At 40.5% G+C, this 25211-nt stretch overlaps 1 protein-coding gene across 1 annotated transcript in view; it reads right to left on the bottom strand.

The window, feature by feature from the left end:
* Positions 1–25211, bottom strand: part of ARHGEF28 (Rho guanine nucleotide exchange factor 28) — a 119207-nt gene that overhangs the window by 25191 nt on the left and 68805 nt on the right. Inside the window, exons 6-25 of the mRNA XM_077171665.1 lie at positions 24167–24311; positions 22764–22875; positions 18357–18402; positions 17702–17825; positions 16230–16362; positions 15797–15852; positions 14204–14255; positions 13502–13649; positions 13271–13392; positions 12265–12405; positions 11551–11801; positions 10509–10631; positions 9999–10116; positions 8870–9124; positions 7889–7965; positions 7061–7239; positions 6299–6399; positions 5236–5418; positions 2529–2660; positions 1814–1899 (exon numbers count right to left, since the gene is read on the bottom strand). Coding sequence (XP_077027780.1) covers positions 1814–1899; positions 2529–2660; positions 5236–5418; positions 6299–6399; positions 7061–7239; positions 7889–7965; positions 8870–9124; positions 9999–10116; positions 10509–10631; positions 11551–11801; positions 12265–12405; positions 13271–13392; positions 13502–13649; positions 14204–14255; positions 15797–15852; positions 16230–16362; positions 17702–17825; positions 18357–18402; positions 22764–22875; positions 24167–24311 — 2584 coding nt within the window. The remainder of the gene's footprint in view (positions 1–1813; positions 1900–2528; positions 2661–5235; positions 5419–6298; positions 6400–7060; positions 7240–7888; positions 7966–8869; positions 9125–9998; positions 10117–10508; positions 10632–11550; positions 11802–12264; positions 12406–13270; positions 13393–13501; positions 13650–14203; positions 14256–15796; positions 15853–16229; positions 16363–17701; positions 17826–18356; positions 18403–22763; positions 22876–24166; positions 24312–25211) is intronic.

Here is a 25211-nt window from a genome sequence, read left to right as displayed (position 1 = left end):
GTGTTTAACTGTGCTGAAGGCCACCTCTCTGCCTCTCTTCCTGATCACCTTGGTTCAGAGAGATGAAGATGGTGAGATTCCAGGGAAGGCTACGCTTTGCTTTGAACAACGCCTGGGAAGATACACTTAAAAGGCAGGAGCAGGGGAGACAAGATGGGGATCACTTCTCACAGCTGCTCACCGGGGAGCCCTCATGTTGCAGGGACAATGCTTTTCCTTCCAGTATCTAGTCAGCATCTAACCTCCAAGCTGGGAGGAGCTCTTGCCCCCCTGTCCAGCTCCTGTTTTCCCAAGCTAGTTGGGCTGAGTCCAGAGCCGTCATCCCACGACCCTGGGACGGCACACCCACCTCCCTGGAAAGCCTTTGCCTTGCCTGTTTTCTTTGCTCATTCTGCCACCTCCTGGTAACTCTGATTCTGACATGGTATCAGAATATGTGATACATGCCTTCCCGAACAATAGGCCATAAATAATAGGATGATGACTTAGAGTGGAAGAGTTGGATGCAAGTCCCTCCAGTTTTATGAATAGGCATAACTTCAAAGTTAGAGGAGCTTGCTGAAGGCCTTCTCCAGTCAAATCCAGGAAACCTCCAATGGTAGAGACCCCCAAAACCTCTTTGGACAAACATTGCTCCTCGATCCTCCTTGCACTGATTTTTTTTTTTTCCTTATATACACTCAGAATTTCCCTTGCAGCAACTTGTAATCTTAGACACTAACCCTTTTGCTGCACATCTCTGAAAAAGAAAAAAGCCCAGCTCTACCTTCTCTATAACCCCAATGGCAAAGTTTTCCTGTAGAGCTACTGCAATTTTTAGCGGGCTATATGTGAGCCCCTCCACCCTCTCTAGGTTCGATTCCTCTTCACCTGCTCCCTCACTTTGTTTTCAAACAATTTTTTCTACTCACATTCTTCCTCTTGCTCCCTTCTATCAGCAGTCTGATAAGTAAGATGATCTAGTGCTAAGCATAAGGTGAGGTTGTAGAGAGATTAGTGTATTAGCAAGAGTATTCTCAATATAGAAAACAAACAAACAAACACAAGGTTTTAGGCACACAAGCCCTCTTTCAGACCTGATGCAAATACAGTATGTTAATGCTAAACTTTTGAGCAAAGTTTTCTTTCCATTTCAAAGTCTGTATCTTACATTCTTGTCTCTCCCCTTTATTCCTTTTGTGATTTTTATTCTCCACCTAAGAACTACACTATTACGGTTCACTTTATTTTCACACAGTAATTCATGTTGCTTACTCCAACACTGCTGCTACATAAAATTTGTCATTCCTAGTCTTGCCCAGAACTGATTTTTGATTCCACTTTTCTCCCCAGATTTGCTTATCAGCTATAGGACTTTGCAAAATGGGCACTTTCTCTTCTCTTCTAGTCTATAATTGCTCTATTCTGTTTGGATTCAAATTCTGAAGCAAGCTGGTGTAAAAACATTCATCCTATCTTATGTGCTTGTTCTCAGGACAAAGTTCTTCCAATGCACAAGTGTTCCTTGCATCAGCTGAGGACTCTGTCACTGCAGGAGACTTTCATCATCCTGTGAACAGGAACAGCCCATACAAGTGGTTTGAAAACACTGCCTGCTATTACAATTCACTGATCTCAAGCCTTGCAGAAAAATCATTCTGTGCTTGGATTGTTTATGGCTGCTTTTTAAAATTTTATATGCAATTGCTGTGACCTCTATTAGACTGAATTACCTGGATCTGAGTGAAAATCCCCATAAAAATTTGAATAGCATGTACATGCACAGTGCCCAGACTGCTGTGTTCAATGCTGGAAGAAAAACTGTTTGCAATACCTTATCCTCAAGATCAGCACCTGCCATTTCCTTTTCAACACTGAGATCAATTTCTGGTGATTCTTCAATTTCTTTTCTTTCTGCATCTAACAAATAAAGCCCCAAGAAAATTCATAAGAAAGGTATCAAAGCATATATTGACTAGAAAAACAAAGAGCATACTTTTCTACTGCTACTCAGGACTATGAGAAAGCGATTGTTATAGTTTGTGGTTACATAATGGATCCTAGGCTGGGGAAAAACTAATTTGCAAGCCATGATGGCACACATGGCTCAACTCAGTTTTCCTACCTTACAAATTAGCACTATTTCATTTATGAAAGGTTGGAGGTAAGTGTAACCATAACACTAAAAATGTTCTGTAGCAATGTTTTTTACACAACTTTAGTGACAAATTTGTTGTGAGAAATTAATGCTACCCTTTGCAGCTGAAATTATTGGAATATTAATCCCAGTTTTCAACTCTCCTGACAATAAGAGAAATGGCCTATATTGCAATATAGACTTGGTGCAGAGCTTAACAACAATGACAAGAAAATGTACTTTCAACAAAGTTATGTAACAATTTACACTACCTGAGCACTTGCCCAAAGACAACTTCTACTACATTATTTTCTATTGATTCTGTCCTAGACCATGGAGGCTTTCCAAAAAACCAATCTGGTATCAATTATTTTAGCACTCTAAAGATGTAAAAGCATCAAATTTTACTCACCACCCAGAACAGATTCCAGTTTTTCACTGGTAGCAAATCTATGCTTCACACTTAATTCCTCAGTACTTTCCTCTGGTGATCTGTCTGTTTCACTCACTTGTGATGTTATTACAGCAGTGTGGAGACTTTCAACTAAAGAGGAAAACATGCAGAATTACAGACATCCCTTGAAGAGTTCCTTAGGGCATGAATGCACTCAATGACATAAAAATGTTTGAACATGGAATAATTAAGCTTGTAAGAGACTTTCAGAGGTCACCTAGTCCTGCACTTCACTAAAACCTGGTCAGTCTAAATTGTGCTGCTCAGAGCGTTGCACAGCAAGCCTTTAATGCCTCCAAAGATGGAAACTTCAAAGTCTCCCTGAGCAATCTGTTCCAATTTTTTAACACTCTCATAGCATTTAATTTTTAATTTTAGTTAATTGGAATTGCCTGTGTTTCATCACAGGACTACTGTCTCTTGTCCATGTGTTCTTTTATTGTCATATGCCTCTGCAAAAATCCAGCTTCTCTGTATCCTCCCATTAAGCTGCTGTGGACAGAAATGAGATCCCATCAAGCCAGCTACCTCAGCTTGTCTTCAGACATCATGTCCTCCCACCCTATAGTCATTCTGGTGCCTTTCACTGGATTTGTTCTACTTTTTCCATGTCTCCCTTGGCCAGGGAAAGTGCAGCATTTGTCATGGCAGCCCAGACAGGACTCGCCAGGGTGAAGTAGAGGAAGAATCACCTCCCTCAACTTGCTGGCAACTCTCCTCCTACTGCAGCAGCCCAGGAAGCAGTTGGGCATCTTTGGCACAAGGGCAACTGCTGCTTCGTGGTCAACCTGCTGTCGAGTAGGACTCCCAGGTCCACTTCTACAAAGGCATTTTTCAGCTCATCAGTGTCCTGTCTGTACCAACATACAGGATTACATCACCTGAGACGCAGGACTTTGCATTTGTCTTTGTCAAATGTCTAAGTGTACCTCTTACCATTTTCCCCATCTGTAGGGGTCTCTCCAGCTCACTGAATGCTCCAGCTCTCACCATGACAGTCATGGGTTTGCTAAGAGTGTACTCAATTCCGAGGTTAACTGCATTAATAAAAATGTTGAACACTACTGGTCTCAGGATACACCCCCTAAGAGAATCCCCTAATAACATGATACCGACTGGATGTCATATGACTGACCCCTTCAGCCCAGGAGTCCAGCCTGTCTTCCACCCAGTTAAGCAGTTTACATCAATTCAGATGTAAGGACACTACAGACAGTGCAAACAGTGTGGAAGGTCTGAGAGATGTCAAGGTAACCAACATGCACCTTTCTCTCACCATAAAACCTGTCAGGTTAGTTAGACACAGCTTGCCCTAATTAATCCGTGACAGTTGTTCCAAATCATTTTCCTGTCTTTCAGGTTCTTGGAAATGCCTTCCAGGAGGATTATTTCAGAGATGCTGGTGAGACTGACTGTTTTTTAGTTCTCTATATATTCCTTCTTGGAGTGTGAGGCTTGCTTTCTTCAAGTCATCAGGAACCTCTCCTGATCACTGTGACTTTCAAAGTTGACAGAAAACAGCCTCACAGTGACATTGGCCAGCTTGGTGTGCAGCCTTGGACTTATCCCATCTCATCTCATGGATTTGTGTATACCTAATTTGCTCAAGCACTGTGTAATTCTGTCTTTGTCTACTGTAAGCAATGCTTTATTCCCATAGAGCCTGCTATTAGCTCAGGAATTTAGTATTTCCATCCTGGAAAATGATCCCCACAACTGTCTATAATGTAAACAACTGTAAGCTCACAGAAAGTGTTGTAGAGTCCCGAAATCCAAGACATCATCAACATCAACAACAGCGTGAGAGAAAGTGAAAAGTACAGAAGTGGGTAGAATAAGGTATGTAATAAGTATAGGCTTCCATTTCAAGTATTTTCTGTTTCATCACTGACTTACTACCCTACACAAATTTAATCAATTTTATCAATAAAATGCTCTTTGACTTTATAATGATGATGAAGACCAAGCTCCACTGATTTATAGGTTGAAATGTTGCTAGTAGCACACAGTTCTCAATTTAGGTGATGCTAAAATCAGGACTCTGTTTACCAGTGCTCCTTTCCACTAAGTTTAGGAGAAGTTTAGTTGAAGATCCAGCTAGGGCAGGTATCTACAAATACCATTCCCTTCCTTACTTTGTAGGACACCACTATAGATGGTGCAGCCATCTACCAACATCCTGTTAGATAGTAGGCAGAAAAAACAGGACTCCTACAGCAATTGTGGCAGGTGTTTCGTGTTAGAAATTTGATTTGCTCTGTATGTGATCATACAAGATTCTGAAGTGACATTAAAATCAGCCAAGGTAGGTGAAAGTTGGGGACCAGGTGCAATACCATACTGCATACAACCTCCTCCCCTGCTGTGTTTCACAGAGCTGTACTATGAGGACAGCCAAGAACCTAACACCACGCCCCTGCCTGCATATATTTGATGCTATGCCCTAAACATATCTGTTATTTTAAAATCTGGCAGGTACCATCTCCTGTATCTGACAACAATAAACGCGGCAGATTTTTTTTCTATGCCCTTTGGCAATTTTTGACACTGCCACTTCTTGAGACTTGACAGAATTGCAACACAAGGTCACATGTCTGCACTTGATTACCTTAAAATATCTGCCCAAATGAAGAGCCACCAATCCACTCTTCCCGCGCAAACTCACCTTCTCTGAGTGCTGCTGCCAGCAGTGAACCAGCCTGTGGAGTTTCTCCGGAATCAGGTTTGATAAGCAGGTGAGGTTCTACATGGACATCGTCAAAGCCACACATATCTCCCAGTTCTGCATAGATACGCAACTTTTCTTCTAAATAACTGCAGATTTGCTGGTCCTGGTTACTCAGTGATTCTGTCAACCAAAATTGAACAGTGCAAAAATTGAAAACTGTGCTCATTTTTTATGCTGCAGGGAAAGCATGCTCCCCATTCACCTTTCTAATCTTTATGCCATGTAGGAAGTGCTAATTCAAGTTAAGCTTCTTTTAAATGGCCAGGACCCAAATTCATCCAAGTTCATCCCACAGTCTGTCCAAATGAAAGCTAACATACACCCTTGCAGAGTCTAGGCCAAAGCCCTACCCTAATGAGGTGGCTTTGGCTGCCCTCTCTGGCCCTCATTACTGCTCTTTTCTCACAACAACCTGCTAGTTCTACCTCCTGGAAAAGCACTTGGCTCATGTGTGCTAATAACTCAGGACATCAACCTCAGAGAACACCTTGTTTCAGCAGAGGATCTGGCTCTCAATAACATTGCTGCAATTTCTCTCTTCATGGCAGTATAAAGATGTGGGATCTAGGCGCAGGGGCACCAAGGAACCAGAATTTATCCTTATTAGCTATATTTGCAGATAAAAATATTAGCAGCAAAGGACAAAGTGCCATAAACAAGCACAAAGCCACACAATTTTGAAGATTCAAGGTATTTTCACAAACCCAGAACTACCTGGTCCTGATGCTAATCTGTGAAATTCAGTGTTTGTTTTGAAAACATCAATTTTTACTTTTATTTTTTAGTTACAGAAATGTAGCAAAAACATTAAAGTGTTTGGAAAAAACATGCATCTTTTTTACTACACTCACATTATACCATCAGACCACCTCATCTGTCTCTGCTCTGACTCTACCTGTTGAGCCACTTTGAACACACCAGCCAGTATGGGTGCATGACTAATTCATCCTGAATGCTGAGGATGCTGGAGCTCTCAGAGCAACAGGAAAGGGTACCACACCTTGATATTTCTGAATTCTGTATGCCTTGGCCTCAGCAATACGTCTGTCCTCATCAGATTCACTCATTTTTACTTCTTCTTCTTCTTCTTCCTCTGGACAACTTCAAAGATAAAAGACAAAGGTGGATAAAGCAAGATCTGCACATCATATATTCATCTTCAATATAATATTATGTTCACAATAAACAGAACATAACACCAGCACCTTTTGCAATAATCCAGAAGCATGCCATTTGTCTGCCTCTTTAAGAAGCAGTAAGTGGACATCAAGCAGACTGAAGGACTCCTTATTACTCTGGTAAGGCTGCACTGAGCAGAGTGGCTGGTGCACACCCACAGGTCTGCTGTCCCAAGCATAAGCTTGGGCCCATCAGAAGGAATATTTTCCCCACCATTCTTAATGACCAGATGCCAAGATAACAGGCATGAATTGTGATTTTCTCAAAATGGTTGTATGGACACCTGCAGGACCCTGGAAGGCACTCAGTGCTAAAGGCAAAGGTGGGGGAAGGCTGGTAAAATGGCTGGTAAGGATGTCTGAGGAACAGAAAGGGTCTGCTGATTCAGTGGGAAACCAGGAGGAATATGGGAAGTATGGCAGGAGTGATTAAGAGGTTTTAGCACCTTGAGCTCAAAGGAAAACCCAAACTCACAGGTGGACCCAGTACAATGGAGAACAAAGAACATCCTGCCATGAATATCCAACCAATCTCCCATCTGCTTTGGACTACCAGCATGAAAACCAAACCCCTTTTTCCCTACCTTTCCACTGCCTCTTGAATACGCCTCATCCAGTTGTTACGTTCTTCTTTGGAGCTGGTATGAACCTCATACATCTCAGGCCCCACAGATGAAGCACTGATCAGAAACATCCCCCTTTCTTCATTGGCTACTTCTCTTACAATGAGCTTCTGAAGGGAGATAACTGAGGGCTTCTGGTCCTGCAGGAAACAGTCAAAGCACAAGCATAATAAATTACTTTCTTATAAAACACCACACTCTAGGAAAACATGATTTTTCACTAGTCCTGGTATAGCCAGACTACTGAAAGTTCTAAGTTATCAGACATCTTTTAAGCTATTCTTTAAAATATGTTACACTGCTTGTAACATATGTCAACAAACAAATTAGGCACTAGATATGTGCTCAAAAGAAAATCTCAGAGGCTCACTGATACTGAGACGCAATATTCATATAATGTTTGTATTTATATAGTTTGGGAACTTCTTTCCATGACCTTTCATGTCCTTTATGTGTGTTTACTACTATATTTTCAGTAAAAACTGGTCTTCTGCTTGTTTTAGGGAACAAAAAAATTAAAATTTGTATTAGACAACTGAAAGAGCCTGCATTACTTCCCACCTTCACAGTCATGTAAGGCACAACATTAAAGATATACTTCTGTTATTTTTATCCTTCTCCACAAAAAAATTTACTTTTGAAAAGAAATTAAATTTTCTATATACTGACAGACAATACCAGGATTTTAGAAAAAACATAAGTTATGTGGGAACGAGCTGGATAAGGACCTAAGTTTTGAGAAAGATACAAGTGCAACATATGTGTTAAAATATCTGATAATATACTCACAACAGCTGCAAAGATGTATTTTTGATCCTTTTCTTGTAAGAACAGTAGTACATCAGTTAGAAGCAGAGCTAAGGTGTCTTAAAATGAGAAATGGAAAATGATGGCTTTTAATTAAAATTAGTGCAATCAGTGTTAAATTCTTACTTTATCTTTATAAAATAAAGGGAGAAGCCCTGATGACGAAATATCTTGTAGAATCCTACAGCAAACTAAACAAGAAATATCTGAATTAGCCCATGGTCTGCATGAAGCACTTGCACATCCCTGCTTGATATATCCCAGGAAAGTGCACCATGCTGCAACATAGGCCCGGGGAAAAAAGAAATCCTTGCACCAACAGCAGTACAACTTCCCTAAGCCTGACAAAGACTATCTCACATAACCTTGCTTTGTCTGTGCTGTAACTCACAGCACAGTATTACACTGGTAAAGGCGTTTCTAGAATAATGATCAACAGACAGCTTTATAAAGTTGTACAGCAAAAACGAGTGTTTTTTCTAAAAAAAAAGCCCAGACCCTAATACATGATTAACACCTAATACATGATTAAAAATCAAAATCTGAGCTTGCATGTAAAAATTGTGCTCCAGCCAATTGTGGCTTCAGAATTTATTTTCTACTAGGGATGTCTCATTACCACTGAATTGTTAATAAGCTATTTTCAATGGCAAATACTGCAAACAATAAAAATGTACAAGTGAAAACATAATATTATGAAATAAAATTGAAAAACAAAAAACTTGAAGGAGGGGATTGGAAGAAGAAATGCAAATGGTATTGTATGTGAATTTGTGTTCTTACGCAGTTTACTCACAGCTTCTGGAACTGATCATCCAGAAATTAGTGTGACATTGGCAATATCACTACCTCAGACATTCTTATTTTCAATATAGCACAAGAAAGTATTTTCACTCTTTAACCAGTCTTTGAATGTTATTTGCAAATAAAGAGTTAAAGGACTTTACTGCTCAGATGAAATACCTTTGAATCGACCAGTCGCTGTCTTCCAATACACTAAGCCTTCATGAAGAAGTATCCTCTCTTTCCTCATCAAGTCTTGCTTCCTAAAAACATGGCCATTTTTCAGCTTTGTGTATGTTTTGTTTTCAGTTCTACAGAGAATTTCCAACAGCTTTTGCTTTTTCTCATACTCATTCACTTTCAAATCTACTCTTGCTATTATATCCTTAATTAGACGAAGGGCTTTGCACAAGTCTTTATGTTCTTCTGTTCCTTCTGTATGAAACAAAAAAAACAACATGACACTAGTCACCATGTTCAAGAGAAGATATAATTCCTTGATTTCTAGAAACAATCAGCATGATGCAAACCTTAAATTGATAAATTTGTTAATTTAAGTTGAACCTTGCAACCATTTTACTAGAATTATTAGAGGTATATACCTTTGCCTCACCTATTAAAAGATGGCCAGTACCTCAGATTTATTCATTAGCCAAAAAAACTCATTGAGTAGTTTCTGACATATTTATGAGGTGCGAGCACTCAAAAAAAAAATCAGTGACCAAGTAAATCATATAGCATATTATTTTTCTGCCTAAACAAAGTACCCTTGAAACAGGATTGCAAGTACAAAGATTTTGCATTGTATATGCAACTTTCTACAATGCTCATTTACTGCCCATTTAGGGGGCACTATCTGTAAGTTAATAGTAATTGTAAAAAGTTATACTAAGTTCCAGAGGGCATTCAAGCTTTGCCTGAAAAAACAGAGAGTAATTTACAAAATGTTTGCCTAGCCCTACTTAGAAAAAGCTCCTCCAGAATAAATTCCAAAGGTACACATGTATCTGAGCTAGTTCACATACTTCAGTCAAGATCTTTTCCTAAAACAAGTACGTTCTTCTGGACTTCTATGGCCTACCTGGCTGAAATATCAGAAATCTTCACCTAGAAGATAGACAAGACCTATATAGACCAGACAGCCCTGTTCAGGTGACATTTGCCTGTACAGTAGGTATTTATGTCACTCTGGTTGTATCTCAACAGAGCAGTAAATTTAATCTTTTGTGATATTGTAGCTGTGCAAATTCCTTATGTTAGAATTGTGCTAGGATTTCAGACATGAAGCAACACTTTAGCTTTTTTTTACCTTTTGAGTATTGCAATATCCTTTCAACCAGAACAGGGTATTTGGTGATTCGCTGAGTGACGAGTAAAATGCATTCAGGGATTCCTCGGCGTCGTGCCAACAGGTTGCTATTTCTCAGCTGCACATATGTAAATATATACCTTAGGTAGTAAATGCATATTAAACCACCAATTGGCTAATAAGAAATATGATCTAAAAGCATTAGAATAAGTTAAAACAAATGCTGGGTAATCGGAACCATCCCCAAGGAACAGCTGCTGTGCTGAGGGATGAGGCGTACTATAACAGGAACATGTGTGTAATACACACTGGATGCCAAAGCATTCTAAAATTTGAAAGAAAACTGTGATTTATTAGCTCACTAGTTAAGGAGAAAAAAAATTTTGCCATTTTTATTAGCCATTTAAAGTGAGTTACTGAATATAATTCCAACCCTAAATCTAAGTAATAGCTATGCACCTTTTTCCTGAACACTTTGTCAGTAGTGCTCATGATTCCACATTAACTTACTTTAATAAAATTCTGGAACTTCTTGTTTTGTTGCAGCTCTTTGAAGAGATTAACAGCTTCTTTCTGATGGCTACAAAACTCTCCGTATATTTCCTCCATTTTAGTTGCATTTTCCTCTGAAAACTGAAGAAATTAATAAGCGGATTGTGCTCAACATTCTATCTGACAGGAAAGTGAATTTTAACTAGTGAATTTTGTACAAATAGGGAACTTCTACATTAAGGCTTTATCAAGTTCTCTGAATTTCATTAACCTGTCTGTAGGCCTGTCACTACAGAATGAAAATATGCTAGCTGTTTTTAGGAGCAAGAAGAGGAACGCAGCTGGAGAGAGCACAAGCAACCTCCACTGTACTCTTGCCAGAAACAGCCAGAACATCATAACAGCATTTCCTTCATCTCTTTTCAAACACAACCCTCTGAGGTTCATTTACTTTTGTCTAATCTCCACATTGTTTCTAGATAAACTAACATCTCAGCTCTTTATTTCAGCGGAGTTAAAAAGACTGACAGAAGGTGAAAAGCTACACCTCCTTTTCACAAGGAACTGAGGTGTGAATGCCAAGCCATCACTTAGCTATTCTTCAGCCACAGGAAACACCCTGCAACCACACCTTCCTTACTGAGCAGTATCCTGGGAAGTAACTGATCTGGGATGCCAGATTACTGCAAGAAATTAATGGGTAGTTTCCATCATCAGTTCTTCACATCTCTCCTCAGCTGATAAAGTGAATCCATTACTTCCATTTTTTGCAGTCCGTAGTATGACAGCAGCCTTCTACTGCAAACATGACCAAGCTCATCACTTCTCTTGTCACTCATACCACATAGGGAGAAATTCACCCCAAGTTCACACAGCTACCTCACAATAATGACATCTTTTCGCATTGTTCTTTCATCCTGAAATAATCAGGGGAGGACAGGTTTTGAATATTTTTGAGCAACCATAATTGTCTACCTGCCCACAGAAGTTTTGGATTAAAAAAATTGTTTAAATTTGGAACTCTGAGCACTTAAAGGATTAACAGAACTGATACTTCTACCTGCTGCACAAGGATGTCTCCAATTCTGCTGATGACAAAATTACGCTCGCTCCCTGCCAAACATGAGTCCTGCCGCCTGTCCTTCATTCTGCAGAAGAATTGCCTGTGCACCTCCAGTAGCTCATCTAAGCAGGGGAATATTCTGTCCACTATGCTGTGATCAAGCTGCAGTTCTTCCTTCATCCCCTTCCTGAATATCTCAGACATAATGAACAGGGTATGGATGTGATGTACTTCTGTTTGCATCAGCTCTGTGGTATAAAAGAAAAAAGGATAGTGTAGTAATCACCTGAATATTCTGCACACCTTATAAGACAGACTTCAGTCAATCAAATACACAGTCGTAATTCCTTTTTGGGTGTGGGCCTCAAACCTAATCAATTATGTCAGCAGGAAGACTTAATTTATCTGGCTCTGACACACATCTCTCTCTACCCCACTGAAAAAGCTGTGGTTGTAATAGCTTGAGCTGAGGATCGGATGAGGCCCCTTCTAATTTCAACCATTCTGTGAACAGGCTAGGTATGTCTCTGGTACCCAGTACTATCAATTTCCTTAGTTTAGGAGACATACTTTGTGATAAAAATGTTCTTTGAACCTTCGTGTTGTTTTGAGTTGAAGCATTCATTCTTCTGGCCATAAACCATGTAGGTTCCCTCTCTATTTGATAGACCAAATTGCATTTAAACCTACACATAGCTTTTAAATACTGACCAAATATGACATCCTGCCGCTTGACGACATCCTTTTCTTGCTTGCTACAGAACATTGGATCCACAACAAGACTCCAGGAGTCTGCCTCAAACTCTTCTGCATCTGTGCAGAGATCAGTCCACTGAGACAAATCCACATCATCTATGACAAAATTTGTATTTCTTTAACACCACACATACAAAGAGTAAGGGAAGTCCCTTGGCACATGTAGATCTATTCATACAGGGAACACATCACAGAGATGAACATCACAGGTAAGACTTCTGCAAATGCTGGCACTGTCTTTACTACAGCAAAGTTTGCCAGATGTGAATATTATTACCAAAGTGTTGAATTGCTTTTGTGACAGAAGGGGAGGAGAATAGGTAAAAAAATCTCTTCTTTCCTCAAATCATTTTTATAACTCTTTGCTTGCATAAACCTTTTAAAATTTAAAAATAAAATTCAACATTTCCAATACCAGATGTCCAGTGAGTGGTATGTGCATCATCCTACATGAGTGAAAGCCCCTCAGCTTTCAAATTCAGCTACACAAAAAAATCAATTTCTATTTGCTTCATAAGGCTATGCAGCTATTCTAAGAGCACAGCTTATCATCAGGAGTTAAGAATTTGGGCTACTGAGGAAATACAAGTGTTGCAGGTTTACAGTTTGCAATGGATGCTGTCAACAGAGTCAACTGGATGAGTGCAAAAGAAAAGTGTATTACTGTTCTGTTTCTGCAAGGATGCCAGTACATTTATCCCTGTTACTTTAAAATGGTAATAGCATACTAAAATATTCCAAAAGTTATAAAATAGTTAGTTACAAGGAAGAAAGGAAAAGTTCTTTTTTAAGATTAATGTGTTTGATTTCATCAATTTAAAGGGGGATGCAAATGTAATTATCAAAATCAAGTGCTATTTTTTGAGAAGATGAAGTGTCTTCCTAAATCAGCTAAGGAGCTTTTCTGGTTTTCACTTTCCAATACTAGCTATAAGATGCAACATCTGTGCAATATTCTCACCTTCCATCATAAAAGCATCCATTGAAGAAAAGGTCCCTAATGCTTGTAACATCTCTTCAGACTGTGACTTGGACTTCCAGGTGCTAGTCTCAGAGTCATGTCCAGAAAATTGTGTAGCTCTTCTAGAGCAGAAATAAAATTACAAAAACCCACATTTATTTCATGGTTTAAATCTTCCTAGAAATCCTGAAGGATGTATTTAGCATAGTCCATTGGCATCTGCCCCTCTACCTTTCCAAACTGGCACTGGGGACACTTTTGGACAAGAGGTAGGGCTGTTGTGAGGCTTCCCTCTTTCCAGGAGACAGTCCGATAGGCACTGAGAAAGAAGGATGCACTGAGGACAGCACCGTCTGTGAAATGTCTCCAGGCAGGGAATCTGTGAGGCAAAGCACAACACAACATTTTGACAAACAATTAGTTTGTCATTGTTTGACAGAGTATGTCATCAACAGCACACTATACTGAAAAATGCTATCTGGTGTTCATATTGACCTATATCAGGCATCAAGAATGCCCACTTGTCAAGGTACATGACCTCAATGCTCTTTCACAATATAAAAATAAGCCTGTAGGCAATATGGAATACCCCCAGAGTGACTATCATTTGATAAAGAAATAATCTCAAATCATACATCCTCTATAGGTGTATGAATACTTGTGCACAAGATAAATGACATAGACAGAACTGGCTACTTTTTTTTTGTTTTCACTGAAGGTAGAGTAAATTCATACTCATTTTAGTAGAAGACGAATTAATTCAACAGTGATCTCTCAAAAAAAATCCATTCATATTAGAGACACACACCCTTTCTTACAGATATTGAAAGAAAAATTAGAAACAGAGAAATTACATGGGAAAGTTCATGCTGCCAGTCCCAAGATTTTTAATCAAGGCCTACCTTAGAAATGCTAGGTTTTTACCTAACTTACTTGTTACACCAACTTGGACCTTGTTTTTACTATGGTATTTCTCCTGGGATTTCTGAAAAAAAGAATTTTTTGAAATCACATAGCTGATAATATATTTAACAGTCAAGTCAGTAATTCATTCACATACACCATCACACAAAGGGCTGCAAGAAAGTGGTCCTAAATTATGGTATTAATTCATTCCAATAACTAATTTTATTAGTTATTAGTAGATAATAATATTTTAAAAAACTAGGATATTATTTGTACTACAATACAAAATTATTTCTTCTAAGCAGACTGAGTTACATTCTACTTTCTCTATATGAGTATTGGCTGCAAAGGCTGCAAGAAAAGTCCACATTCAGGGCTTCATACTCAAATAAGATCAAAGCATTTGTGGTAGTACACTATCTGAAGCGTGGGTACCAAAGGCAGAACCGCTCCCCCTTCCAAAGTGGACTTTTGCAAAATCTGTACCAAAAGCCTGCTGCACTTGGGCATATACTTCACTTCAGGTGGGTCAGTGAACATTTCCTGCACTTCATTCTTGCTGAGATGAATTGAGGGCTCTTGTGTCCTCTTGCAAGTAACCCACCATCCCCAGGAACCAAAGCTGTCAGTTCAGCAGCCTTATTGCCTAAAGTTTCCCAGAAATTAGTGCAAGACCATGACGTGAAAATTATAAACAAAATTAAACCCACTTGATTTATGTACAGTTTAAGGCTTGTAGAATCAGTATGGAATCATGCTCTCCTTGAAAGCCACCATGATGCAAAACCCAGCTACATCAGAAATGTGCCACAATGATGCAGGTCATTTTTCACATTTGTGAAAAATGCCCTGCATCATTGTGGCACATTTCTCTTCGAGTCTCATTTCATTTCTTGAGGGCAGTAGCCTTATGCCTGGTTTACAAGATTATGCCTTTGTTACGATAATCTCACCATGCATGCATTCCTTCTTAACTGTTAAGGTAGTATCCATCAGCTCCAGTGCTGGTTTTGCCCTGCTCAGAAGCAGCTGAACACTGGAGTAATTGCCTAGGCAGGCAGCTGTGGAGTCTCCTCCTCCAGAGATTTCCCAGAATGGGTGAAACAAACATCTGCCCAAATTGCTACTTAGAACAAACATCTGCCCAAATTGCTACCTAGAACAAACATCTGCCCAATTTGTTACCAAGAAGTGAGCCAGCCCAAGGGTGGGGAGGTAGCTGAGGTCACCGGCCAGAGCCCCTTCCATCTCTGCTTTCCATTATTCCAAACATATGGAATCCCCCCCCGTACACAAGGGTTCTTTCTCTCTGAGGTTTTGAGAAGCCTTTCTTTTCAATCTGTTCTGTAACCCTCCAGGCACACCATTTCACAGTCTGAGCTTCAAAAATACAAACACTCTATGAAACTCTTTTTCGATCCCCTACTAAAAATTGTTACTCAAGCACACAGAGTAAACAGTGCTTGCTCTGTTGCTCACATTAGCCATTCTAACACCCTTGCAGCCCTTCACACACAGACGCTGGGTCTGGGCAGCCTTTGTGTATTTTCTTTTTTCCTTCATTGTTTCTAGCCCCTGGAAAAGCAAGTATCCTCTAGTAAGATCAGTGTAGGAGGTTACCTTGGTGCACACAGGAGCACACTCCTTGCAGCTTTTATGCACAATCACACTGCAATCTGAAAGAGAAGGTATGTTTCAAAGCCTGGCACCAAACAGGGTCCCCAGTCTGCAGAAAATGTACTCTGAGGCTTCAGTTTTCCCTTTTTCAGGGAAAACTTGATATTCACTTATTAAAATGATCCTCTGGATTCTTTGAGTACAAATATAGGCTAGAAGGAAGTTTCTGCCTAATGTGCTAGGGCTAGGAGATCAACGTTTCTTTCTGAATCTGTTACCTGCTGTCCTTCCTCCCTCTCCCTTGTCAACCTCAGCTCATTACATAAAGCAGGTACGTCCAAATGATGACAAGGTTTCAAACATCAGACTGAACCAGGATGTCAGAACAGCACTCAGAGCACTGTAAATGCATAAGTAAAAGCCAGCAGCTACTTACAAGAACACTGCAGTGACTCCTTTCCTAGGAGGGCCTTTTCACAGACCATACATGGGATAACTCCTGGGAAAGTCCCATTTGTAAAATTGTGCCTGGTTGGTTTCTCCTTATCTTTGGTATCTTTATTTTTTGTCTTCATCCCCCAAAAAAGAGGCAGGAAAATAAATGAATTAATAAATTTTAAAATAAAATAAATAATTATTTAAATAAAAATTATTCAATCTTAAAAATAAAAAGAAATATTCCCTTATCAAACCAAATTATTCTAGAATATTTAATCCCTGTCCTGGAAGACTTACAACAGCATACTGTACTCTTATACCCAATATTGCTGAAGCTCTAAAATCATATAGGCCTTGTTTTTACTGGCAGCTAGGCCTGGAAGCATTATCAAGGAAGACTGGCAGAAATACATTTAGAAATCTAAAAAGAGAGGAGGGACAAGAAACAAAATTTTAGAAGTGCTGTTCATTCACTGTACACACTGTATATATCCTCCACATGTATATAACTCATGCCTCTGCAGACAGAGGTGCAGTTATGCAAATTTAGAAAAGTTATCTTTAGATCTTAGAAGACATTAGAAACAACCTATTTTTAATGAGTGGTAAAAAATTTAATAAATTCTGCCTATTTTTCCACTACCCTTGTTGGCATAACTATACATATAGCTTATGCTTCTAGTTACTGACTGTTATACTTTAGGAGAACTCACAGACACAAGCTGCACAACCAAACATATATGTTCACATGTTCATGGTCAGCTCTGACACTCCTGAAGGTACTGCCTCAGACAAACACCTTCACATCTGTGTTTGTTAGGTTGTCCTGGGGCACAGGAGGGCATACTAGGGAGCCTGCAAAACTGTCAAAAGGCCACCCAGAAAGAGCCTGGAGGCCAAGCCTGTCTTTCAAGCTGCTAACTGATGTCATTAATCTATAATTAAGATGCCTTAGAATTAAGTTACAATATTGTGATCTACCTTCCATAGTAGGACCGTTCAACTGTGCAGGCCTCAATTCTCAAACTCTTTAACACTATGCATGGTTAACTTATGCAAGAATTCCCATTAACTTCAAATAAGGCAAATTCAACTAATTACACCCTAATGTAGGAGTTTACATACTCAATTACGTTTTGAGAGCAATCCCAAGAACAGGCCCATATCTGTTAATTTTATTTAACAAAGAAAATATTTCTTAAATGTAATTCATACATTTAAATATTTGCTAAATCACCACACAGAATTGCTAATTACATCAAAGGAAAGCTGGTTTTTAATACAAATGCCATTTCAGGGTAACCTGCATATATTTTAAATTTAAAAAAAGAAAAGTGAAAAGAGTCTTCCTATGACTTTTGTGGTTTTGTAATAATTTATCTTGACATGAAAAATTAGCTTCCATCTATAATTCATTTAATTACAGTGACATAATCATACATAATAATATGGACATAAATCCCAAATTACCTTGCCTTTATTCCGTGTGCTGGTCATCCTGTTCATCAGAAAGCTAAAAGTCCGACTCACTTTATATTTTTCAGACTCATTTTTTGAGGGTACAACATACTTATTCCATCCCTCTTCCTGAATCCTAAAACAGAGACCAGTGAAAAAATGTTCCTCATTCCTTTAATTAATAGCAACACTCCTTTAATTAACATATAGCAGAATCTGGACAGTGCTTGTTTCACCTAACATTTCCAATTACATGCTTTGTTGTGGGTTTAACATATTATGAAAAAGATTGCTATCCCTATACAAAAAGAAGTAACACTTGCCAATAAGCACTCTGCATGTGCAATGTGTAACAAGCTTGCCTATTTTACAGTTGGTATCGAAAACTGCCCAGCTTTTACTGCAGTGGTTTGGACATTCCTACAGTGGACAGGAGCCTCAGGAGCAGGCAGCAGCCCATCCCTGCTTTGCATGTCCCAGTAAATCCCTGCTGCAGGATGCGTGTGGTGAGAGCTGGGTTTGGCACACGGTTTAGGCATGAGTTCACAGAAGCCAGGGGCCTCTACCCCACTGCTCAAAGCCCATGTGGCAGGAAGGTCTCTTGCCCACAGGGCTCCCTAGATGGCATTCTGGCACAGACCTGCTGCCGGCTCTCCGTGACACGCACCCGTACCTTTGCTCCCGGCACTGCTCCGGCAGGCTGTACGTGCGCTCTGCAAGACACAAACAGCCACAGGGCACTCACACTGCAAGGTCATCAGGCTCATTTCAAACTCACAACCTCCACCAAGCCATAAGGCTACCATTGAGGGTTTGCAATGTAATTTGAAAATCAGGAAGGCAAAAACATACATACATTAGAAACAGCTTTTTCTAGGTTAAGACCACTTCCTACTAAGCTTTTAGATGACAGGCTCTGACAGAACTCAGAAGGGTATCACTGAATGCCAGTCCCTGCAGTCTGTTTTTAAGAATAGCACAAATTATTTCTTTTGTTTTTCTTAACAACATAGACTTGAATGACTTTCCCTTCATTTTGCTTTTCATATAATTTGCTATAAAATATCTTAATGACATTATTCTAACATTTGCAGTTACACATCTTATGCAGCTTTACCAAAAAAAAAATCCTTCTACACAAAGAGGAATACCACTACCTTAAGTACTGCCCAGGATGTTTAATGTTCTACAAATTTGTATCTCCTACAATTCTACGATCCTATAAACAGATGACCCAAGGAGATACTTTTCACAAGCTCTCTAAAAAGCAAAATAAAAACAGCTCAGTTGGGTTGTTTTGGAAGAAAATAGGCCCAAAACTGTAGAGAACATTACCATTTTCAAATTAAAAGCACTTCCCTTTTGCAGATGTTTCAGCAAAGCTACCACAGGTATGGTTCAGGAAGATACATGCTTGCCTAAGTCAAAGCACCAGACTATGCTTTCTTTGAAGTTAGATACAGGCTTAAACACCCTTTGCTGAATCCACATCTCTTCAGACAAATGCAGACATCAGGTTAGCAAGAGCTAGAATATTTACCAAAGAGGCAGCAAAACAAAAAGGGCATTTCAGTTAGTTGCCAGGCACAATCTCTGCCACAGGAAGCTTCTGTAAGAAATCAACACCATGTAATCATAGGAGATGTCTCATGCAAAACAGCACCATGGAGCTGAGACTTAGAGAGTGCAAGGGCCTGGAGGAGGAATGAACCACTGTTCATGAGCACACCATCTACAGAGTAGGCACAAATCCTTTACTGTTACAGCCTGGTAAAACCCTCTCAAATAAAGGCAGGTAATATGTTTTAAACCTGAGCACATTTTAAAGTTTCCTTTCCATTTTAAAGGATGGTGTTTTGCCTCTTTTTTCTCATATTTTGTGTGGAAAAAAACATCCTGTTTTTTCTGAATTCATCTGCTTTAGCTTAGATTTTTTTTGCAATGTGCAAGGGCAGCTGCACCTCCTTCTTGCATAGCTAAGCCCTAAGCAAGATGTCCAAAGTGCTGGCAGCTAGGCAGAGGTGAAGGGTGAGGTCTTCCACGTGCAGACTCCTGCACAGGCCCAGACATAATCCTGCTACAGTCCACAGAGATCAGGATGAACTATCTGAGCCAGCTTCTTGGACCAAGCTCCCAGGCTAGTTCCATACCCAGATAAAACTGCTCAAAGTGAGCACAGGTGTGCCTGCCTCACAGTAATCATCACTGCCAGCTGCCAAATACTGTGTTCAATGATCCCATACTTGCAAAATGTTGGCAAAAAGAGGCACAGTGCAGGAGGTGCTGGTGGAAGGAAGTGCCAGCAGGAAGCTCAGCAGACCACCACCCCTCCCTCCCAGGATTACAGTGCATCTATGGTTCAGGCGTAGAACACCCTGCTTCTAAAGTCTGGACAAGAATGGGCTTCCACCTTCTCCACAAAACATGTAAAGGTCCAACAATGAGTGTCCCAGAAGGAAGAGGAGAAAGAATGAAAAGGAAATGGACCCAAGCCCATACCAAATCAGGGCAAGTAATGGTGTCTGGGTGAAACTTAAGGGGCTGTGACACCAAGCAAGTCCCTCAGCTGCGGTGTCAAAGGAATTTTGTTTTAACTTTAAGCGTGACACACGGCTTTACTATTCTGCTAGCTTTTAATTCTGTGAGCTTCTAGCTTTTTCTTCTAGTCTTTTTCACAGACTTTTCACCTAAAGCGTTGAATATAAATACTTACAAATACTTTAGGAGATGGATGAAAATACAACATAGCTGCATGCTGCAGGCTGCAATACTTACTCCTCCTTACAAAGTGACATGAAATCATACTGTGAATTTGAGTAACGTTAAAGAAGTTATTTGCTGCACTGCTTAATTCAGTTTCTTAGGAAAAAAGAAGCCTGCAGACATTGTGTATCTCGCCCCCAAAACAGTTTTTGAAGTTGTTAAATGCTTTCAAAGTTAATGACAACATTTTCACACTTTTTGTATGTTTCATTCACAATGAATGTCAAAGAATCAGAGTGGTTAGGGTTGGAAAGGATCTCAAAGATCATTGGAGTACTGAGGGAGCTGGCAGAAGAGCTTGCCAGGCCACTCTGCATCACTTATGATCAATCCTAGTTTAACCAGGGACACCTCAGATAACTGGAGGTTTGCAAGTGTGGTGCCCACCTACAAGAAGAGTCAGAAGCAGGATCTGGGGAACTACAGCCTTGTCAGCCTGACCTTGGTGACCTTGGTGCTAGGGAAGGTTATGGAACAGAGTATCTTGAGAGTGATGACTGGCACATGCACGACAACCAGGTCATCAAGCCCAGCCAGCACCTCCTGAAAAAGCTGGCAGTTCATGGCTTGGACAGGTGCACTCTGGTGGATAAAAAACTGTCTGAATGGCTGGGCCCAGAGAATGGTGGTGAATGGAGTTATATCCAGTTTTGAGTCTGTCAGCAACACTGTTCCTTACGGGACAGAATTGAGGCCAATCGTGTTTAGTATCTTTAACACCGATCCGGGTGAGGACATCAAGTGCACCCTCAGTCAGTTCACAGATAACACCAAGCTGGGTGGGAGTGCTGATCTGCTGGAGGGCAGGAAGGCTCTGCAGAGGGATCTGGACAGGCTGGACCATGGGCCCAGGCCAGTGGTGTGAGGTTCAACAAGGCCCAGTGCTGGGTCCTGCCCTTGGGTCACAGCAAGCCCAGGCAGCGCCACAGGCTGGGGCAGAGTGGCTGCAAAGCTGCCACAGGAAAAGGCCCTGGGGGTGCTGGTGACAGCAGCTGAACATGAGCCAGCAGTGCCCAGGTGGCCAAGAAGGCCAATGGCATCCTGGCCTGCGCCAGCAATAGTGTGGCCAGCAGGAGCAGGGCAGGGATTGTTCCTCTGTACTCAGCACTGGTGAGGCCACACTTCAAATCCTGTATTGAGTTTTAGGCCCCTCACTCCAAGGACACTGAAGTGCTGGAGCATGTCCAGAGAAGGGCAACAGAGCTGGTGAAGGGTCTAGAGAGTAAGTCATATGAGGAGCAGCTAAGGGAGCTGGGGTTGTTTAGGCTGGAGAAAAGGAGGCTCAGGGGGCCTTCTCAGTCTCTACAGCTGCCTGAAAGGAGCGTGCAGCCAGGTGGGGGTCGGCCTGCTCTCCAAGTCAACAAGTGGCAGCACAAGAGAAAAGGCCTCAAACTGCTTCAAGGGACGTTCAGGTTGGACATCCTGAAGGAAGAATTCCCTCATTGAATGGGTAGACCTTGGCGTCATTTCCAACCTTAACTACATTATTCTATCTAGTTCCAACCCCTCTGCCACAGGCAGAGATGCCACCACTAGACAAGGTTGCTCAAAGCCCTATTCAACCTGGCCTTGAACACTTCCAATGATACAGCATCCAAAACTTCTCCAGTTGTCCACAGTGGCTCACATGTCCTGTCTCTTGCCCTGGACTAGTGAAAAACTAAAGGTATATTGGAGTGAGAAACAAGCTGGAAGGATGGCAATGGACAGGCTTTTTTAAAATATAACCCATATCCTCACTGAGAAAACTGTGTGTTGTCTTCTAAACATGAAACTATGTGTCTGGAAATAAAGCATGTCAGACACAAGTCATAAAAAATTACAAGCTCCTTTCAGAGACATCTCTGACTCTACTTGATGAAGTGGGTGGGTTTTGCTTCCCAGCCTGTAAAGATAACACAGCCCACCTGTGTTTCAGAGATTGCTTAGGATCTGTGGGAAGCTGGAACCATCTGTCCTCTTTGATGCCCCTTCTGTGTCATTCTGAGCTTCCTCCTGGTCTCTGTCAGACACTTAGCAGGAGGCTAGGGTAAGGATTTTCCAATGAGAGGATTATTGCCCTTGTCTATATTCGTTTCTGTGGCTATTGCTCTCTCCATTTGTATGCCCTGTCAAGGACAGTCGCTGTATCATGGGGGCATGATGGAACTGTAGATGGGAGAAAATGGAGGGATGATGGTGGAGCTACCATCTAGTAGCTACTACTAGCCCTGAAGGAGCTACCAAACATACACACCGGTGAGTGTAAAGTAACATCAGCACTGGGCCTGACGTAGGCAGGTACTGAATAATGCAAAGCCAGAGAACTGACCTCCATTTGAATCCCCAGCTCCAAAGTCGCGAGGAATGCGAGGTCTTCCCACCACACCTTTGGATGAGGAGTAGGAATAGGAGCGTGACCGAACTCCAAACACTGTGCATTCCTATGAGAAATTGCAGCAAATGAAATCTTGTGTCATTTTGAACTGCATCAGCAACAAAACCAAAATAAATCAGGAATAACTGACCACTGGCATAAATTTTCTTGGCTTCAAGTTGAATTTTTGACAACTTCATGTGAATTCTTAGGAAGTCTGTCATACTTCCACCATGACAAATTTTTGTATGCTACAGGAAATAAGTTGTGGGTGCAAGTTTGACTAAGAAAAAAAAAGAAAGCTTACATTCTCCTCCAATTTGGTAACAAGTGACATCCACACAGTATTGCTGGCCATTATTTCTGATGACCAAGCTATCTTCTTTTACGAAGGAAGGCATTGATCTTACTTTAATACTTGAACAATATTTTATGGAGACTTTGGCCATGCCTTAGTAATTACTTATGTCAGAGTTTCCAAAGAAAGGACCTGACCTCTTTTTCTTTTCTCTATGTTGTTTTTTGCTTTTTTAATCATTATTATATTTGAAAACATTTTCCACTTACCAAATCTCTCAACAATAAGACCTGAAAGGAAATCCCCTAATTTTTGATACGTCATTTACACTTAAATAGAGACTATTCCTAAAACTCCTGTAAAATGCTTACCTTATTATTTTTTAAAGTAGCACTATCATAATTAATTTTTTTGCTGAACTCTTTTTCTCCCTTCATGAAATCATTTGCTGAAGGTCAGATAAAGTTCTACAGTGGCAGAAAGTGCATCTAAAAAAATCATAAAGAATCTCTGCAAACAAGAAATAACTCTATGTATGTGTCTGAAGACCTCAGAAATGACACCATGGTCTAATGAAAATTAATGTAGACAGGATACTTCAGAAAACCATAACAAAGAGATTTACATCAATCCGTGGACACCCCAGCTGAATTTCCCTGAGTGTAGAAATTGTTTTAAAACAGGCAGCAGGCTAGTTTTACTCTTTACAAACCATTACTCTCTCACATAACTAGAGCTGGTTAAACATTTTCTCGCTAAATATATTTCGGTTAAAAAATGCTGATTCACTGAACCTGAAATATTTCCTTTGAAACATTTCCAATAGACGGTGTGTTTTTTAAAACTGAGGTAAATCTCTGATGGACTCTTTCTTTCCATGGCAGGTGCCCAGCTCAGCCACACACAGTTTCAGCTTCACAACTCAATGTGAGTAGTCCCTGGAGAGACTAGGACTGCCAGCTGAGAACTCATCTGTCTCCTTCAGATTCAGACGTTTCTCACACAGTTTCAGAGATTTACTTAAAAGGAAAACAATTCAAACCAAGATAGGGTCAAATACCTTGGGCTGCAGACTGGTAGGTAAGTCCAATCCATCTCTGCTAGAAGCCATGGTCTGTGAAGAGCTGAGGGGATGGTAATGAACATGGGATCTGTCTGACACACCTCCACTTCCATTGTCTACTTCAAGATCATCGAGACTTGAACTGAAGAAAACAACAAAGTCTTTAACTTCCCTGAGTTCCTCACAGCAATGTACTTCAACCTTAATGCAATAAGCAAAGATACGGCTGAATCCTCTGACCAATGACAGCCCAAAGCACCATTACTATGTCAGGTAAACCATGCCCTAAGGTGTCTCTCAGGTCTGCAGCCACCTGGTCAAGGCAGTCAGTTTCCCTGTCCAGGACCCTCTGACACAGTCTCGCGGACCTACAGTGCAGGTATCTATCACACACACTCCCACCACAGCCAGCCACCTCGGGATCATGAGTTTTAAACACATGCTCAGCATCTCCCCAAAAATGAGATTTTTTCTTCCAGGCATAAACCTGTCTTGCTTCAAAGAAGATAAGGAGAACTGAGACAGTAAGAGGAACTGAGAGAACTACCTCAGATTTTAGTATACGTGAGTATAGATGGATACTATGTACGTGTTTGTATTTGGAAGATATGACATGGCTGTTAACAGACATATTTTTATCTACATCTGTGACTTCATGACAGAAGATGGAAGAGAAAAACACCAATAAGAGATTAAGGAGGGTCTTGAGATGGTTTATAAGGTTCAGTTCAAGAGATAGACATCTAAAAACATAGACAGCAACAAGCAGAATGAAAAATCTCTGGCTAAATCAATATGTCAGCCATGTAGAGACTATTTTATTGGAAAGGGTTCCTGAGCAGGAGAGTGCACTAAGGCTGCTCAGCAGTATCAGAGTTTACCAGGATGAGCCTGTTACCTGCAAGAGCAAGTTCACGGTCTCTTCATCAGAGTGTCTGAAAGGAATGGTTGACTGCTTGCAATAGCATTCCAGCCTTACAACATAAAACTTTAAATTATGTGTGGTATTTCTAAATAGCCAGAGTTCCTACCACGGATAATA

Source organism: Agelaius phoeniceus, chromosome Z (assembly GCF_051311805.1).
Source record: "Agelaius phoeniceus isolate bAgePho1 chromosome Z, bAgePho1.hap1, whole genome shotgun sequence".
NCBI lineage: Eukaryota > Metazoa > Chordata > Aves > Passeriformes > Icteridae > Agelaius > Agelaius phoeniceus.
The sequence above is the reverse complement of the archived record's forward strand: the minus strand, read 5'-3'. Positions and strand labels throughout refer to the sequence as shown.